Source organism: Podarcis vaucheri, assembly GCF_965113315.1.
Source record: "Podarcis vaucheri genome assembly, contig: SUPER_11_unloc_1, whole genome shotgun sequence".
Classification (NCBI taxonomy): domain Eukaryota; kingdom Metazoa; phylum Chordata; class Lepidosauria; order Squamata; family Lacertidae; genus Podarcis; species Podarcis vaucheri.
The window spans coordinates 707455-727253 of record NW_028118808.1 but is presented as its reverse complement, the minus strand read 5'-3'; the positions used below and the strand labels follow the sequence as shown (position 1 = coordinate 727253).

The 19799-nt window shown below is 40.4% G+C and overlaps 1 protein-coding gene and 1 long non-coding RNA gene across 4 annotated transcripts in view; both read right to left on the bottom strand.

Moving 5' to 3' along the window:
* Positions 1-1411: 1411 nt before the first annotated feature.
* LOC309514773 lies at positions 1412-7600 on the bottom strand. The gene is made up of 2 exons (XR_014212189.1): positions 4130-7600; positions 1412-3566 (listed from the first exon to the last, which is right to left on the bottom strand). It is a non-coding gene; the product is annotated as an uncharacterized lncRNA (long non-coding RNA).
* Positions 7601-12362: 4762 nt separating this feature from the next.
* AUH (AU RNA binding methylglutaconyl-CoA hydratase) overlaps positions 12363-19799 on the bottom strand; it is a 32706-nt gene continuing 25269 nt past the window's right edge. For 2 of the 3 annotated variants that reach the window (XM_082242339.1, XM_082242338.1), the window contains 3 exons: positions 19200-19250; positions 16439-16486; positions 12363-14977 (listed from right to left, as the gene is read on the bottom strand). In XM_082242339.1, the coding sequence (XP_082098465.1) occupies positions 14900-14977; positions 16439-16486; positions 19200-19250 (177 nt within the window). In that variant the 3' untranslated portion in view covers positions 12363-14899. Of the gene's footprint in view, positions 14978-16438; positions 16487-19199; positions 19251-19799 lie in introns of those variants that run through there. The other variant, XR_014212190.1, reaches the window with a different exon arrangement.

Sequence of the window (19799 nt, the reverse complement as noted above, 5' to 3'; positions counted from 1 at the left end):
TCATACAGAAACAAAGAGCACTTTCAGGGCAAGTGAGTTCTGCAACATCACTTTTCCTTATTATGAAATACTCGGTAAGGATTGCTTTTGCAACACAACTGGGTTGTGCAATGCAGTGTGCCTGGTGGTTCCCATAGCACATAAGACGAGCCTGGCATCTTAGAATGGGTTATCAGGGAGTTGTCTGAGCATGCAAGAACAATAAAAGAAAAACATGGAAAATAATGCAGAGAAATACGTATGGTACAAGAAAGGCACGATATATCCCTCAAAGCAAAATGAGTGTGCATGGCTTCTATGCAGGAGATGGCCTGGGGCAGATTGGAGGGGAAACTGGCCCCCTCTGATCAGCCCACTGGGCTGTGTAATGTGAGCCCTACCTCCAGAGCTTTGTCTTTTTCGGGGGGGGGGTCATTTTTATTTGGTTTTACAAAGACTTTTTACAAAGTTCTACACACACACACACACACACACACCAAACATATCCATAAAAAGAGATTCCTCTAGCTAAGAATTGGAAATCACAAGAAGTCCCAACAGTGGAGGAATGGCAGATGAAGATGATGGACTTTTCAGAGCTAGCTGACCTGACTGGAAGAGTCCGTGATCAGAAGGAGGAGGAGTACCAGGAGGAATGGATGAAATTTAAAGACTATTTAGTTAAATATGTTAAGATAACTTAATTGGAAAATCTTGCAAATATCAGATAGGCTTAGGATTTAAATATGCGATGTTAGAGAATAATATGTTTAAAGTCAAAATGAAAACAAAGAAAGATGTTAAGTGATTAAGTTAATTTTATGAGAAAATTGGTTTTGGAAAACTGTTACAATGATATACACTGAAATTCAGCCAGGGGGATTTGAGGAAGGCAGTTAACAATGTTACTAAGATTGGATCAAGTTCAGTTAAGATGTATGTTTGTTTGTTTGTTTAATCTTTTTGGAAAACCAATAAAAAAAATTCGAGGGGGGGAAAGAGAGAGAGATTCCTCTGAATCTGAGGACTTCCTCCCACCCCCTCCATGGAGTCCCATTTTAAGCATTTATTACTGAATAGTCTTCCATACTCCAATTTTTACATCAAACCATATTGTCCATGGTAACTGTTACATACAAGCGTGATCAAAATCCTGCTAATGTTTCCATCTGCTTACAGTAGTCTCCTAAATAATTTATATCTTTTCCCCATTCGTTTATAAAGTTATCGTCCTCTTGATTTATGAGTTTTCCAGTCAGTTTTGCCATATGGGCATAGACCATCAGCTTAGTTTGCCATTCCTCTCTGGGAGGGACTTTTTCTTCGCATCTGAGTAGCTGTTGTCACATACATAAAAAGTCTCTTCTGCTCCTTTGGAACCCATGATTCCTAATAGAAAAGCTTCTGCTTTTGCTTTTTTTGGGGGGGGGACAAAGGTTATTTTAAGCATTTTTTTTTATTTCATTACATATCATCTCCCAGAAAGCTTTTGTTACCTTAGAAGTCCACCACGTATTATAATAGTTACCTTCTTTTTCTTTACACTTCCAGCAAATATTTGTACTTGTCCTATTCATTTTTGCCAACTTAGTAGGGGTCAAATACCACCGGTACATCATTTTCATAGTCCCCCCCCCCAATGCACAATATGCCGTAAATTTCAAGTCTGTTTTCCATAGCCTTCCCCAATCTACCATCTGGATATTATGTCCCAAATCCTCTGCCCAGTGTATCATTACCGACTTGATTTGTTCATCTAGAGCAGCGGTTCTCAACCTGTGGGTCCCCAGATGTTGTTGGACTACAACTCCCATCATCCCTGAGCTCTGGCCTTGCTAGCTAGGGGTGATGGGAGTTGTAGTTCAACAACATCTGGGGACCCACAGGTTGAGAAAGGCTGATCTAGAGCTTTGTCTGTCAATTTGGCTTCCCATTCAGGATCACATGGCTAGTTCTGCCATTAAGATTTCCAGTAGACCAAGACTGGTTGCTGGGACCCAATGGCGAAGGGCAACATATATTGCATTGTCCACTATGTGCCTGTCTTTCTTCCATATTATATATAACAGATGGGACAGACAGAAAAATGCTTGGGTCCTTGTCTTTTTTGCTGTCAACTTTGGAAACTGTGTGCTTAAGAAAGATGCCAACATTCCCAACCAAATAACGTATACGGCTCAGTTCCCTTTCTCTGCTCCTCGCTACAGGCACAAGTAACGAGTGGAATAAATCTGCAAAACAGCAGGACTTTAGCACTGTGAAGTACTTTGTCATACTATTGTCCCCATACTTATTAGGAGCAATGAAGTGCCATTACAAAGACAGCAGTTCTGCAATTCGTACATGACCTGTTTGGATTTCAGTAAGGCATCAGTATAAACAAGCCATAAGCCAGGCTGCCAACTGCAAAGGCCTTTAATTCTCCGAGAGATCTTGAATATCCCAATATTTATTTGCTGCTTTAGAAGGCAAGAATTCCAAACGGCGAGCAAGACTAGACACTTTGGGTTAAGGTCCAACTATAACACATCTCTGTGTTTTCATTATAAGCTGTGCACCAAATAAGGGCTCTTTTCTCTGACAGCAAAGCGGGAGCATGAGGATACAACCTGCTCAGTGTGAAAGCCAAGATTGCTGGTTCCTGGGATTACAGCAAATCATTCTCTCTCTCTCTCCCTCCTGTGTTTGTGTGTGTCTTCTAGCATTTGAACTTGCAGTGATGAAAATTAACCTTTCTAATTTTCTGCATGATAAATTAGTGGCACATCAATTCCAGGCTAAGTACTGTGCAGATGCAATGGATGAAATGCTCATTAAACAGATATTACTAATGACTGTAAGGCACCAGTGCAGATGCCCTAGGACATGAAGGGCAGACATTTAAAACACTTGATGTGCAATTTTCTTCACTAATCTCCCCTAACTACTGGCTGAATAGTTGTGGGAGGATGTTTAGAACCAGGGTAGGGGGGGCTCACTGACTGCAGGAACCGATGATCCCCTATTTTGATGGGAGACTTTGAGGAGTTGGTACAATCAGACATTCAGTATAGAGCAGCATGCATTAAATCCACCCTCGTGTTTCTATTGCAGCCCCTCTGCACCATTCCTAGCCTAGGTCTAGCTGGAATTTGCCACATCTTTGATCCATGTAACCCAATATTCTGTACACTGACTGGCAGCAGCTGTCCAGTTCTTCTGGCAGAAGTCTCTTCCATCTTTACCCAGAAATACCAAGAATTGAAGTTGGGACTTTCTGCATGTGAAGCAGATGCTCTGCCACTCAGCTACTGCTTCACCCAATGGCAGTTCGACTGTACAATAATGAAGTATTAAATTGTGTTCTTATCTATGCATGTAATAAAAACGTAAGAATGTCGTCACGCTGCAGTTAGTTTGACCATAGACAGGTGGCACTGTGAGCTACAGCATGATGATGTGGTGGAAGGATAGCCCAGGCTTTGTTGGTTCCTCCATTTGCCTGCCCCTGTGCCCGGGATCCAGATAATTAGGTCAGATGGAAATACTAGCCAATTTTCTCCTCGTTGGTCAGCTTTCTTTGTCACCAGTTATGATGAAGCATTGACCTGGAAGCATGAGCAGCACGGGAAGAAGTGATGGCCAACCAGCTGACCTGATAATCTGCCACCAGTACCACTTAAGGAGGCAAGTCAGCCCACATAAAATGGCAAAGGGGGCAAATCCTTTAAGAGAGAGGTCGGCAACCTAAGGCCCATGGGCCAGAAGCAACCCATGAGCTGCCCCCAAACTGAACCACACTGCGCACTGTGCTAAACCGGTGCAGCGCAGCAACTCTCTTCCGCAGCTCCAGAAATCACTTCTGCACATGCCCAGATGCCAGAAATCGCATCTGCGCATGTCCGTGGCACCGAAAATTGCTTCTGTGCAGGCACGATTTTGGGTGTCTGGAATTTTCAGCGTCGTGCTGCATCAGTCTGGCTCATGGAGGATCTCCACGGGAGTGATCCAGCCCATGCTCGGTAAGCCTTGCCGACCCCTGCCTTAATAGAACACATCCATTTAGGTACCTAATAGATAATCCGCTGAATTTGTCATCAAACACTCTGAGAAATGTTCAATGCTTTTACCAAAACAGGCTGTAAAGGATTTTCAAAGGTCTACAATTTACTTTGCTTCGGCTTTCATAGTCGCATGCCTGAAAATCTGTAGCATCCATCTTCAAGATGTCGGTTTCAGGCCATTCAGACTTTGAAGTCTAATTCCTGTCGCTACTCCTCGACATTAACCAGAGTGCTGACCTCATCAAGATGACAGAGAGCCTTTACAAGACAGATGGCAATTTGTTGACGCTTAACACTTAAAAATGGACTCCATTACAAAGGCACTTTATTTAAAGAAACTATCTAAAGAAAGAAAACACAAGTACTCATAGAAAACATAAATTGCTGACAGATTTGTTTTCAACTCAAGAAAGAAATGTGCTGACAGTGGGGTTTTGCAGAGTACAGTAACTTCCAACTTTTTAAAATTCTTTTAAATAATGAGACAAAAATAGTAACGAGGGGGTGTTTCGGGTTTTGTTTTCTAATTACCATCTGCTTCTACTCATAAAATCATGCTCAGAAGAATGGACTCCATACATTGAAGAGCAATAAAAGACTGATAAGTATCATTCCTCACCAGTAAGTCGCAACGTTGTCAACTTCTATAGGTCATCCGAAAATATCAACTGCAAGGTCATTAAGATCTGAAATCCTGTTGAGTTTTGGAGTAAAGACTGAGAGGACTGACGTTTAATGACAATGGGACTGCTGCCTACAAGGAGACGTCCTTAATATCATTAAGGTCTACATTTTCCTCCATCTCTTATCGTATGAATGCTTTAGAAGCCCTAAATGGTGTTGCTTCCTGACAGGTTAGGAACTTACTATCATTAAGGACTGAGTCTGCACCCACATACTAATTCTTAAACCCACATTTCTTCGGAAGTCCAAAAGGGAGCTCCTACTGTCGCAGCCATCAACACTGCCTTTACTACCGAAATTTACTAATGAAAGCGGCATACAGGCAAAAAAGCCTTTGGGTCAAATCTACCGGAAATGTTTCTTGTTTGATCGCTACGGAAATGGATGGACGCTTACACACAAACTTGTAGAAGACAGCATCCACCAACTGTACCCATTTCACGGGATAACTGGAAAACTAAAACTTGGCTTTCTTTTGCTTTCTGATTTATGCTCTCTTTGTAAATGTTTCCAATCAACTGTCCACATAATTCAGATTTGCGTTTGTGCTACACAGCAAACTCCAAAACATCTCAAAGCCCCTTTTGAGGAGGCAGCGATTCTGATGCTCGCTGCACAAACAAAAATGGAGAGCCAGTGTGTTGCACTGGTTTAGTGTGCTGGGCAAGGAAGACCCAGATTTGAATACCAACTTAACCATGAAGTTCTTGGCAGTGACCTTTTGTCAGTCACTGTCTCTCAACCCAACCTACATCCGAGGGTTGTTTTCAGGGTAAAATGAGGAGCGGGCAGGGAACAGTGTTCACCGCCTTGAGCTCCTCAGATGAAAGGTGGGATGTAACTAAACCATCAGTAGTCCATTTATCTCTTGATGGCTCTCAACTGAAAGTGGAATAATCTCTGAAGAAACGCATTGCACTTGACTTGAGAGAATAAAATGGGAGAGCCTATAAGCTGTGTGAAAGAACACTGAAAGGAACTTGGAGAACAGACATGACATGAAAGTTCCGAAAGCCTATGGAAAAATCTCAAATGCAAAATCCACTTCTTCTTTTTAACAATTATCATACAACAGGGGTGTTATTTCAATATGGATTCAATGGACAGAAAGAGAATTGTTGGATTATTGCAACAACACTGTGAACGTAAGAGACCTGCTGCATCGGGCTAAATATCCATTATATTAGAAGCACCCTCTTCTAATAACAGCTAGCCAGAAGCCCAGTAGTGATGTATGGAAGTGAGAGCTGGACCATCAAGAAGGCTGATCGCTGAAGAATTGATGCTTTTGAATTATGGTGCTGGAGGACTCTTAGAGTCCCATGGACTGCAAGATCAAACCTATCCATTCTTAAGGAAATCAGCCCTGAGTGCTCACTGGAAGGACAGATCCTGAAGCTGAGACTCCAATACTTTGGCCACCTCATGAGAAAAGAAGACTCCCTGGAAAAGACCCTGATGCTGGGAAAGATGGAGGGGACAAGGAGAAGGGGACGACAGAGGACGAGATGGTTGGATAGTGTTCTCAAAGCTACCAGCATTAGTTTGACCAAACTGCGGGAGGCAGTGGAAGACAGAAGTGCCTGGCATGCTCTGGTCCATGGGGTCACGAAGAGTCGGACACGACTAAACGACTAAACAACAACAACAGAAGCCCATAAGCGGTACCTGAGTGCAACACTACTCTCTTTGCTTGTGATTCCCAACAGCCGGTAATTCAGTGTTGAGATTATGTAAAAGTTAAAAGTCTCCAGAGTCACATCCTGCGAGCCGACAACCGCAAAACCACAAAGGAATGAGCACACAAACTGCTCTTTCTCTCCTCTCCTTTTGTCCTGAAGACAAAATGTAATGAACCGGTTGCTAAAGAAACCTGATCAAATTGTGACACGCTGTTTTGAAACCCTGAGCGGAGTTCATCTGAAACCTCAACATAGCCAGTGGCCTCTTATCTGCATACTATTCCAGGAAGAAAGGCATGACATTTCGTCATCGCAGCTGAAAGCCTAGCTGGCTCCGCACGTAGATTCAAGGCAAATAAGGAGCACTGATACGATTGCGGTAAGAGAATCTCCTTCCTTTCCACTCACTGCCGTTACTACACTGGAATGGAGGAAAAGACATTGCTCAAGTTCCCGAGAACACACTCCAAGTCAATGTTTAGCTTTTTATTTGCTTTTGGCTGAGCTGATCCTGCGGAATGGAACACATGAGGTAATATGGTAACATTCCTAAACCGCCTCTCCCAGCAGAATATGGAGGTCAGATCCTGCAGCTCTTACTCAAGTCGTTTACCTTTTCACAAACGGTGGACAACCCACATGACTATGTATTACTCATTCTAGTGAGAGTTGCTGCAGCAGACCATTTTCCAGACCAGACAAACACAGGGCTGGAAAGTGTATAGAACAACCTCTTTTAGGTTAAAAGCAATACTGTATTCTGAAGAGATGTGAAGGAAGGATGCCCATCGAATTGGGTGATCAGCTGAGAAGCATGTAGCTTCCTCCTCTGCTAATAGATTGTGCTAACCAACACAATCTACAGTATTTTCCCAAGATTCAACCACTGTTATCTTCTATTTCCACGTTGCTGTTATATGAAATTTGAAGCTACTTGCTCTGCAGTATAAATAAAAAACATTTTACATGAGACTTCAGTAGTGGTGCCAGCGGTATTTCTACTTCAGAGAATCAAAGAGTTGGAAGAGACCCCAAGGCTCATTTAGTCCAACCGACTCTCAACACACGGTCCCCCATTCAAGTTGAAACCATACCAGAACCTGCTTAGCTTTGCAAATGCGCTGGCAATTTTATTGCTGCACCATTCAGGAACTGTACTCATATCGGAACCTGCTGATAGTACAGTGGTACCTCGGGTTACATACGCTTCAGGTTACAGAACAGCTAACCCAGAAATAGTACCTCAGGTTAAGAACTTTGCTTCAGGATGAGAACAGAAATCGTGCTCCGGTGGCACGGCGGCAGAAGGAGGCCCCATTAGCTAAAGTGGTGCTTCAGGTTATGAACAGTTTCAGATTAAGAATGGACCTCCGGAACGAATTAAGTACATAATTAGAGGTACCACTGTATCGAAGCTTTTCTGATGGTATAGAAACTTTTCCGAAATCTGATTTTACACCATGGCATGTAAAGGGGGGGGGGGTTGTTCATTCCAACACAATTCTTTAGCAAATGTCAGCTGGTTCCTGGCAAAAGTTCAGCAAACTTACCATTTCCAATCAGGAATTATTTATTTAATGAATTAATCTTGCTCAGTTTATGAATGAGAACAACCAAATTGCTCTTTTTAAAAATCAGATACTTTTGAGCATGCAGGGTCTGTTCTTCAGGGTATTCAAAAGTTTTTGCTTTTCTTTCACATTATCAAGGGCCAGATCTAGTAACAAACACACAGCCTTTGACCACTTTTGACCAATGCTTGTACGTACTTGTCCCAATCTAAAAAGTGATTATTGACACTGAATATATATGAGCCACTTTTACTTCTAAGTTTGGCAGTAGAACAATAAAAATCTGACTTGTTGGAGAAAATTGATAACATTTGCAGAACCAATGAAATGCTGTTTTCAACATTATTATTTTTTTAAAGCATGTGTGTCACTTTGACCCCTAAAAAATAAATCATCTTTGCTCTTTCCTGAAATGGGTTACCCTATTTTCACCTCTAAAGCTGAAAACAGTTTTTAATCACGTACACTACCAAGTGAAAAGTGTTTGGCTATTCCTGAAACATGAGTCTGAAGTTGTCTGAGCCTTCCATATTTATGTGAGTTATGTCACAAAGTTAATCATTTCCAGGATACAAACATTCAAGCTAATGAAAAACTTCTTGTGCAAGCAGTTGTTAATCAGGAGCATAATATTGCATAATGCTTTCTAAAACGTGTTATGTGATCAGAGTACATGGCTGCATAATATATATATAAAAGTCTGTTGACCTTTCCCAAGACAGAACTGGAAACATGTGATGCGCTGCTCTTGCCAACTGTTGCTTATTGACAGTAATTAAGCTTGATGATATGAAGGAGAAACTTGTCTTCTTTTCAAGTCTTACAAAGGAGCTTTGAAGTTTTTACTTTCTGCCATAGTAAACATAAAACCGTGGCCAAGTTGGCTTGGGTGTATTACTGTTGTCCATTAGGAATGTCTCCCATTAAAGCTGGAATCAAATATGCAGTTCAAGTGGTTCCTGGCATTTGTGTGTGAGAAAACACATGCATTTTTACAAGAGCGCTCGATGAGCCAAACGAGTATAAAGGTCAGAGGAACAAATGCCGCCGAAGGAATGCATGGGACATCAAATCTCAGCACATAACAATGGCATCTGAAGGTCTTGAGCAATAACGTGAGCGAGAAGCTCTTACTTAATCTCCTACCAGTATTACCGAAAAGAACATTTGCGAAACCTTTCAGACAAGCATGCTATAATTATAAGAAATAGAAAGGCTCCCCCCCCCCTTGCAGAAGACAATTCTGCACAAACACCTGAGGAGGCATGGCCCAATTAGAAAGCAAATAAAGCAATGTTTTTTTTTCCAAAACGTCAGTGAACAATCTCAAAACCAACACAGCAGTAGTTCGGCAGTTCTCAAACTCCCCCCCTTCTCCTCCCCACCAACACAGACCACTTGAAAATCGCTAAGGGTCTTCGCAGACCACTTAATGATTTTTCTGGCTGTTTTAACAACTGGAATGCACTGTTCTAGATGTCGTAAGATTTTAATTGTATTTTAATTGGTTATTTTATGTCTTATACATTGTATCTGACTGTGTCATAGTTTGAATTCCATAGAATTTGAGTTGTAATACAACAAGACACAAAAGGAATAAAAAATGCAATTTTAAATCAATGTGAATACTCTTTAACTACAAATTCACAGACATGCCGTGGAATACCTGCACAAAGCTAAGAAATATGCAGAAATCTGAATCATTAATTGACATACCTTTACGGCCTGTGACTATTGCCACAAGACTGTACCAGTTTGTTTTTATGAAGAGTTGAAATCAGGGGCACGGTTACCTAAACGCGTCCCATTGGAATGGATAGACACACACACTTATGATTAGACTGCAAACTGTATATACCAAGTATACATACACATATACCAGAATGCTAAGGCAGACTCAGCCCAATGAGCCTCCAAGCCAATATTAGTAAGTTAAAGTGTTTGGTCACAGAAAAGAGCATAGATATACTGGGTGTAATGGAAACTTGGTGGAATGGAGACAACCAGTGGGACATTGTTCTCTCTGGACACAAACTCTAAAGGGGGGGACAGGGAAGGGCATATTAAGAGGTGGTGTTACTCTGTACATCAAAGAGAACATATAACTGAGGAGGTGATACTGGGCATGAGTAATTTACTACGGAGGAACTACTGTGGTCTCCTTGACCAAAAGGCTCAAGGTGATCTTGGAATGAGGAATCAATTAAATTGCAGCATCTCACAGCAATTCTGCAAAATATATACCAGGTACAATATTGGCCCGGATATAAGCCACACCCACAAATTAGCTGCACCTTCAAAAGTCAAGGGGGGAACAGAAAAAAGGACAATACCTGAATATAAGCCACTCCCTTAAAATTGGGTTACAGGCTGCGGTTGGTAGAACTGTAAATCCAAGCCAATTTAAGCCTTTGATCTTGCAAGCCCACAAAAGTTACCGTACAACCGCCAAAACTGCAAATCACTATTTAATTGCTCCAATTCCGCAGGCACTCACACCCATAAATGGCAAATGAACAGTCTCGCACTCGCAAATCAGCAAGAAAACATTTTTTGTTCCGTTTTACCGTATGTCTGTTTCAGCAGGGATATCGTAAAAGCCACTTTTTGTAAGGTCGTGAATTTAAGCCACACTTTTAACTTTTCACGGTTGGAATTTGGAAACAAAAGTGCGGCCCCCCCCATCTTCTTTTTGTCCTGTCTGGTGTGTTTGTGTGTCTGTTATCAAGTGTGAGTTTGTGATGTGTTGAGGTGAAGTATTATACACAGTCAAACCTCAGTTGTCGAACGTAATCCATTCTGGAAGACTTGTTTGGCTTCCGAAACGTTTGACAACCGAGGCGCAGCTTCTGATTGGTGGCAAGAGCTTCTTGCACTCAAGCGGAAGCCGTGTCGGACATTCGGGTTCCAAAAAGACATTAGAAAACCGGAGCATTTACTTCTGGGTTTTCGGCGTTCGGGAGCAGAAATGTACGATAACGGAGGTGTTTGGGACCCAAAGTTTGACTGTAATAATCTGAGAACATGTGAATATGTGCATTAAAGGGAATGGTTACAGGACTGTGACTTCATGTTGTAACTTGAAGAAACTTATAAACAGCAAAAAAGAAGAGTTAGTGGTTAACAACCCATGTGCAGCTTCTACTTGAGACTCTTTATTTCAATAGAGGATTTTAGAATGCACTATAAAATTATGTATTACAGGAATATTCACTTTGGACATGCCTGCTTTAAGGAGATGGCTTCAACTCAAAGAATCAGCTATAGGAGCACAAGTAACTTCTGCTTCTGCAAAGGAATTGCCACTCTCCCCCACCCCTTTTAACCTCCACCTCTGAAACTGTCTCAAGATCAGTGTCTGCAAATGTGCGAGAAGAGAATCAGTACCAAGTGCATTCTATTCATAGAACAGAATCACTGGATCTGAAGTACCATTTACAAACATGATTTTCATGCCAATAGGCTAATCACACCTATTACTCACGGTGAATGAGATACCAACATAAAGGGAGATATACACAAGTTACTACTGTCTGATGTGCACAGCCAAAAGATGAGAAGACAAAAATAAAATTTAATAAATACAATGACCTGGAAACACTGAAATCCAGTAGGTGAATAAGAAAGCAGGTAACGTGTTCTTATGATGAGAAGCACCTCCTCCAATTTTAGAGTTTTATGAAAAAGGTTGCTAGAAATGCTACGAATAAAACAATATGAATGTGATTTCATAGAATTTCATTCCCTTTAATATAATATGTGTCAGGGGTTCAGGAGCAGAGGCACAGCTCTGACAATATGAATTTTCTGTGTGGTTTTTCCTCTGAAATTAGTTTCAGTAAGTACTACAATCTTTTTATACTCAGCAATAATCAGAATTAACAAAGGCAAGAAGCAAATACAAAGAAAGGACAGGAGGTAGTTAAGTACCGGAAAAAGGTAATTTCCCCTGAGAAAAATAAATGTAATGGACAAATAATTTCCTTATATTAAAATCAATAATAATTAAAAACACAAGTGTTCTGACAATGCCCAAAAGTTTCACTTTATCTAGTCAATATTTTGACATCCTACCAGTAATCTTGATGAAATAAGCAGAGACATTCCACACAGAATTTATATTATTTCTGCATCAATTAGACAGGCTCAGTCCCACTTAAGTGAATGGACCTAAGTGTGCATAACTGAGTGCAGGATCATATTAAATTACAACTTGCACATTAAGAATAGCATTTCAAAATTTTTAGAGACAAAACAAAATAAGGAGCTTTGTTTAACTGTCAGGAACTGCTCCAGTTTTTACTTTAAAAACTATAACACATGAAATGATCTTCCTAGCAGATTCATCAGCCAGCAAAATGATAAACCCACTGTACCATATATAATCAATGTTCATATAGCTATATAGTTGAAGGTTAATTTTAATGAGCTCTTGCATTTCATATTGATCAGCTTTTACCACCATACAGCTAAAATGTAACCACATGCATGCTGTGTTACTTTAACAGCAGACAATGCCACATGATAAGTTTCTTTGAAATACTTGAAATAAGTCATATTAATAAATTAAATCTTATCCTAGAACGTAAGAATTACACAACAGGGGCAGTAGTAGTCTCACTCCAAAGGCTTAGCATTCAACTTTGGGTATTGACCAAACAGTTTTAAACCAACGCTTGGAGGCAGTGGTTTAACTGATCTGGTTAAAAAGGATAAAACTGAATCCAGAGCAAGGTCTCTTAAACTAGTGTTCCAAATAAGATTAGCAGCATAAAGTGCCCATGGGTTCTATTTCCCTCCTTGGGAAGCAGGTGTTACTCAGGAGCAGCTTTTATCGCCTTTATCTGCCTACGAAGGCTACACCCCTTCCTGTAGAGAGGGATTTTGACGCACCAATCTGTGCTTTCATAACCTTTATAGCAGTCTACTGTAATGCACTTTATGCGTGGCTTGGATTGTCTTGTACGTTCATCTAGCACAAAACGCCACTAATGGCTCCTGTTGGATACAGGGTGGCAGGAACACAATTCATCCTATTCTACAGCAATTGCACTGGCTGTTAGCTTCCTGGCTCAATTCAAGCAGTGAGTTATTCCCCTTGAAATCTTCAATGCCCTGGGATGCATATTCTTTGAATACAAATTCTCCCCATGTTAACCCAGTTCCTATATACGATCTCTAAGTCAGACCCTGCTCTAAATACGCACACACACACCCCATGCTCCCAAGATTAGGGAACAACTCATCTGAAGTGATATAGTTCTTACAGCTTTTCAGAGAGGACACAAAATTGACCTGTTCCAAAGAGATGTTGAGCAGGCATTTCTAGTTCTGTGCCTGCTGCTATTGAGTAACTTTTAAAAAGGATGTCATTAGCTGAGACTTTTTATTAGCAGCAGCAGCAGAAACATTGTTTACGAAGTGAGATACAAACAGTCCACGATGAACCTGAAGTTCTAAATATATTTGAACTTAGGCATCTTCCTATTTAGGGTGCTAGGTGTTACATTATTATGAGACGGTCTTTAGCAGGTTTCTAATATATATTTGTAGATAAATGTTTCACCACCAGTTACTTTCAGATGCGGAGCCACTTTGGAAATAGCAGAGATCAAATATGGCAGCCCTTTCGTATTTGGACTTTTCCATGTCATGTGTGAGAATGCATATAGCGATGTTTCTGTGGGTTTTGATGACAAGCAATACATTTGTAAACATTAAATAGGGTTTAATGATATACATTTTCAAAGGAAACGTTTCGAATGAATATGCCATTCCTGTCCGATTCTCATATTTACCAAATAGTACGGGTCCTGATTATCTCAGGAAATGGGCCAACCTTCCCACCAGTTATCGGACATGAAGAAGTTTAAAGATTAATGATTTGCAATGGGTCTATTCTGAGTAGGACTTAGTTGAACAGAAGCCCAAATGTAGAAATGATTTCTACAATGCTGCAAAAGAACTGCTTTTCACAATTTTCATTTCCCCCTTAGCTTATTTCATGTAGAACATCAATTGAAATGTGCTTCCACGTGACACTTAGCTATGGCCTTAAGCAAACCTTCTGGTGACAACTTTAGAGTAGACATGTTTACTATCAAGCTATAATGGTGGTTATGATTTTTGTGTTTGTATAAGACAGTCCTTACAAATATTTTAACATTATTCTATGAGGCTCTTTATTCTACATTGACAATACTCATGCATGCGCACTACTAGCCAAAAAGTAGCTCCAAGGTCCATTTGGCATCAGGTGTTAAAATACCACAATTCATGACCTATGTCGTGTTGCACTCAAATAGCTCTGAGAGGAAATCTAAGTTCAGTCTATTTTATTATTAAAATTGGATTAAAGCTGAACTTTAGCACAATCGCATTAATATAGCAAATCACCCTTTTACAACTATGCAACACCACAAAAAAGTTTCCAAATGGATTTCATATACCAACAGACTATATGAACAGCTGATCACCCAGTTGCTTTGCCTCATCAATTCAGCTAACTCTAATTTATACATTCAAGTAGACAACAAGCATGGTATTTTTAGTCTAAAGAAAGTTTCATTTAGAAACTTTATGCAGTCCATTTCACATGTTTGGGTGTGCAGAATTTTATTTTTTTGTTTCAACGACAGAAGACTTGTACATCTGGTGTTCTCTTTAGCTTTGTCTGCATTAGGCATTCAATATATTTATCTGATAAGGAATGCAATTCAAATATATGGAATAAAGTGCTGTATAACTCAATGACCTCGAAAATACACACAGAAGTTTTGAGAAATTGTTAAGGGTAAATATGCATCTGAATACATTATAGATCAAAGTATGGGTGGTTAACATTTACTTTCCTGGTTGCGATATTCCAGGTTCTGAGGCAAAAAAAAACAACACAGCTGAAAAGTCTTTCCTGTAGTATGTGCTGTTGTTGTTGTTTTTTCTATTCTCCCTTGTAGCGAGGGGGTCTTTTTTCTTTAAAAGCAAGAAGACCTTCAATTCTGTCTTTTGTTGGAATAGTCTGGAATGAACAAAAATCATTCTCAGTGCCCACATTTAAAGTTAAGTCTCATTTTCACGCACCTTCACCCTCTAGAGCTGTCAAGTTCAATTCATAATATGCATTCAGAAAGCTAAGGAAACCTGCAGCTGTTATAAATCAATCACAATTCTCTGTAGTCACTCTTTTGCTGATTTAAACCACTAGCACATTGAGAGCAGTTCCCAATATGCTCTTTCTACACTAAGATTATCTTGATGAAGGAACATGCAAACACTTATTTTGCCATAAGCGTGAAGGCTGAAAAATAGCTTCCTAAATCTGGTACCTGCTGCAAAGTTAAGAACTTTCATGACTGTGAAATTTTCCAGACTTGACACAGAATGAGTTTACCTAAAAGAAGCTGATTTTGGCTCAACCCTGTACAAGCAAAAGTTAGCCTCATTACTGAGCTCAGTTTAGGGGTAAATCTGCATGCATGGTAAAGGTGACAATGCCAGACTGCTATGGAATGAAAGAAGAACTCTGGCCAAGAAACTCCAGCTCATGACTGAAGTAAGCCTGAATGTATATTCTAGGGGTGCGCTCTGGCCAAAAAATTCAGATCTGTACCTGTCACTTTAGAATGCAGCCTAAGTCACTCTGTGCTCAGTCTATATTCCCAGTCGCTCTGTGCTCTGTCTGATTCAAGTCATATTTTACATATGAAGCACCTTCTTCATTGAGATAAAAGTTCTGTTTCCCACCATGGAGAGCAAAAAACAACTATGACATTTCCCCCTTCTGACAGATGTGGGTGGAACTTGCAGGCACTCCAGAATAGATTAAACCTGCCAAATGCATCAAATTTCATGGTGTGAGAGTAGGGCTCTTGTGCCTTTGACCAGAAAGAAATTCAACTATTTTAATCTTATTCTAATACAGAATGTTTCACCTACATACACCCTGTCAGACAGCTTGTTACTTGTCTGTGACTCTTGATTTATTTTTGGCCTCCACCCCACCTGCAAGAAAGAATAAAAACTGTCCATGCAAATTTGGTGGATGCAGCAGAGGTCCAGTCTAATTTCTAGGCCCAGAAAATCCTGGTGACCATGCTAGTTGGGGAAGTAGGGTGTCCAGCAACACTTGAGGTGCACCATGTTTCCCAACCCACTTTAGTAACTTATGGGAATATTTACCATTCATTTTAACAGGGAGACACTAAGTGTGTGATGCATCCATTCAGCATAATGCATAAACAATGTATCTATTATTCTCACAAAAATATTGAATGCTTGACAGGTATTTCCAGATCTGAATTAACAAACATTAGCACTATCAATGGTAAAAGTAAACTTTATATTAGGCCTATGATAATGAAAATGCAAGTCAATGACTACTTACATTTAGAAATGGAGAAATACTTACAATCTTTGACACAGGTGGATTTTTTTCCCCATTTTGGGGTTTTGTTTTTTTGCACAAATTTGAGGTACATACCTGAGCATAACAAGCTTCCTCAATTGCTAAGCCGGTTAGCAGGTCCACCTATGAAACCGATACATCAAATGTAGTAAAAAGATTTTTACACCATAATCACTGCTGGTGACATTTAAAAAACAAATTCTCAGAAAAAAGTAACAAAAGTAACTATCTTGAGAAACATTTCTACAGTATCTTAGGTCCAAATTTCATGTTTACATACGAGTTTGCACATACCAGGCTTTGGCATATTTGATCATCATTGCAGGGTGATATTTTCCTTCAGCATTTTACAATGTTGAAATTGCACAAGTGGGTATGGAAAATTGGCTAATTTGAGTGGAAGCTAAACATTTGATCCTGTGTTCTGGTTATTTTTATGATCCTACATTATGTCTACTACATCCAATTTGGAGGTAAAATTGGTAAATTCAGTATTATTCTACAAAAACAGAAACTGTATTAGAAAAGCCCAGTGCCTGTCCAAGTCATGGCAAGAGCGCATGGAATCTCAGGCACCCAGACAGGGTCTGTCCCCCTTTGGAGAATGGAAGACACAACAGAGACAGTTGCGCTTTAAGAAATACGGCTTTATCCACATATTTACACTTTCAGTCTGCATGGAGGGGGTCCAGATCTTACATGGCCCAAAACATTGCAGGCAGTCCTTCCTTCTCCCTCGCCAAGATGGATCTCCCCCTTCTTCCCTTCTTCTTCCCAATAGCCCCTTGCCCTCTGCCAGAGCAGTTAGCCTGATAACCTTTCAAATCTCCAGTCTCTGGTCACACCTTGTCTTGTAAATGACTCACAATGGTTCTCTTAATAGCCCTAATATGACTAGGCTACCCAGGAATTCCTTTGCAGCTTATATTTTCTCTTCATATTACAAATAGTTCCAAATCCTAGCATTTATTAATTTTAGAGTTTAGGGGGACACCCCCCATTCTATAAATAAGGTTACCAGGCGTCCCCGTTTCCCAGGGACAGTCCCCAGATTTACAGCTTTTTTAGCATTCACATGTACGTAACAATAAATGTCTCCGTATTCATTGAAAGAAATCTGGTAACCTTAAAGGTAAAGGGACCCCTGACCATTAGGTCCAGTCATGGCTGACTCTGGGGTTGCGGTGCTCATCTTGCTTTATTGGCCGAGGGAGCCAGCGTACAACTTCCGGGTCATGTGGCCAGCATGACTAAGCTGCTTCTGGCGAACCAGAGCAGCGCATGGAAACGCCGTTTACCTTCCCGCCGGAGCAGTACCTATTTATCGACTTGCACTTTGACGTGCTTTCAAACTGCTAGGCTGGCAGGAGCAGGGACCGAGTAACGGGAGCTCACCCTGTTGCGGGGATTTGAACCGCCGACCTTCTGATCAGCAAGTCCTAGGCTCTGTGGTTTAACCCACAGTGACACCCGCGTCTCTCTGGTAACCTTACTATAACAATATAATGAAAACCTGAGCCCAGCAGTCCAGTGTTTATGAACAGGTACCGCACAAAGGTAAGTGAAAGACAGTGAAATGTAATGCAGCAAGAAGCAGTCTCCATTTAGACCCAGGGATATTTAAAAAGCAGTTTAGGAAATCAATTTGTGGGTTTTGGTTTCAAGAAAATCTTACAAATAACTGTGCTGAGCACATAAAAGTGTGTTTATGCACCGCAACATGATATCCCAAAAGACTTTGGAATAGAGTTCTTTTCATAGGTACCTTTATTTTAGATTTATTAAAAACTACTTTCTGTGAAAGGTAAGATAATGCTGCTACTTGGTGTTAATTCTTTTAATTTTTTATAATAGTTTTTATTAAATTGCCAATTTTACATTTCCAAATAAACATTTTACAAACTTTTAAAAAGCCAATGACTTCCCTTCTTCTCTTTCCTTGGTTCGTTTTACATATCATACATCCCTGCATATTTTACTACAACCATTCAAAATCAGTTTTCCACTTTTACAGCCATCAAAAATTATTTACTCTGTTGAATTTATCTTAGTGCTGCCAGCGTTTTCAGCTGTATAGTTATTTTCCATGTATTCAGTAAACGTTTCCCAGTCTTCTTTAAATGTATCTTCTTCTTGCTCTCTTATTCTATATGTTAAGTCTGCAAGTTGTGCATATTCTGTCAACTTAAGTTGCCTATCCTCTTATTTGGGACCTCGCTCACTTTCCATTTGGGGGCTAACAAAACATGAGCCACAGTTGTTGCATACATAAATAACCTTTTCTGACACCCAGGAACTTCAGTCTGGGTTATCCCCAACAAAAAGGACTCTGGTTAAAACTGAAGGCTGAAGATAGCTGCATGTCAAAATTTGCCGCCAATCCCCAGGGTATGTGTGTGCAGGTCAGAATTAAAGTTGCTGCGAAGGTGGGCAGCGAGGAAGTGCCAAAACCTTCCATTCCAATGGACGTCAGAGACAATAAGCAACGCCCGCCAAAGAAAAATGATGGGAGAAGCAGTTTCAAAGGAAATGTTTGGCATACTTCCCTACCACTAATGCACTTGAAACAATTTCCCCACATCTGCTTTAACCAACATAAGATTGGGCTTCTGTCACATCTACTTTACCCAGTAATATAACTATAAGATTCCAGAGTTTGCTTTTTTCCTCTTTCATTCTGTGTCATGTCTATATTGCAAGCATGAGATCAGAGATCATCTTGCTTTTTATTTATCTGGAAGCTGTTCTGGAAGCCTTTTTTTTTGCTGAAGAGCTGGGTAAAATAAATGTTTTAAATAACTAAACTGAGATAGCAGGCACGAACATGTTCTCTTACCTCCATTCCTTGATTGATGGCCAGTTTTGCAACTCTCATTGCTACTGGTCCCTAAAATTAAAAATATATTCAATTTAAGTTTTCCACATACAAAGGAGGATTTGTAATAAAAGAAAAATAGCTTAATGGCTCACTTTAGCATTCTCAGAATCTGATAGTAGTATTGATTACTGTGAGAAGAGCCAGATTTTCACTACTCTGCTAGACGTTTGGGAAAACCCCACAGAACAGAAGCACATTTTGGGGTAAGTGTTTGGGACCTCATAATTTTGGCATCCTGAGCTCAACAGTTCTACGTACTGGTTGTGTCTGCTGTTCAAGGAAGTGCTTTTTTATATCTCATGCCATAGCACTGTACAGTGGTGCCCCGCAAGACGAATGCCTCGCAAGACGGAAAACTCGCTAGACGAAAGAGTTTTCCGTTTTGGAGGTGCTTCGCAAAACGAATCTCCTATGGGCTTGCTTCGCAAGACGAAAATGTCTTGCGAGTTCCTGCGGGGTTCCCCCCCCTTTTTCTAAGCCGCTTATCAGCTGATCCGATAAGCTGATAAGCCGATAAAAGCCGCTAATAGCGCTAATCCGCTAATCCATCAATGGGCT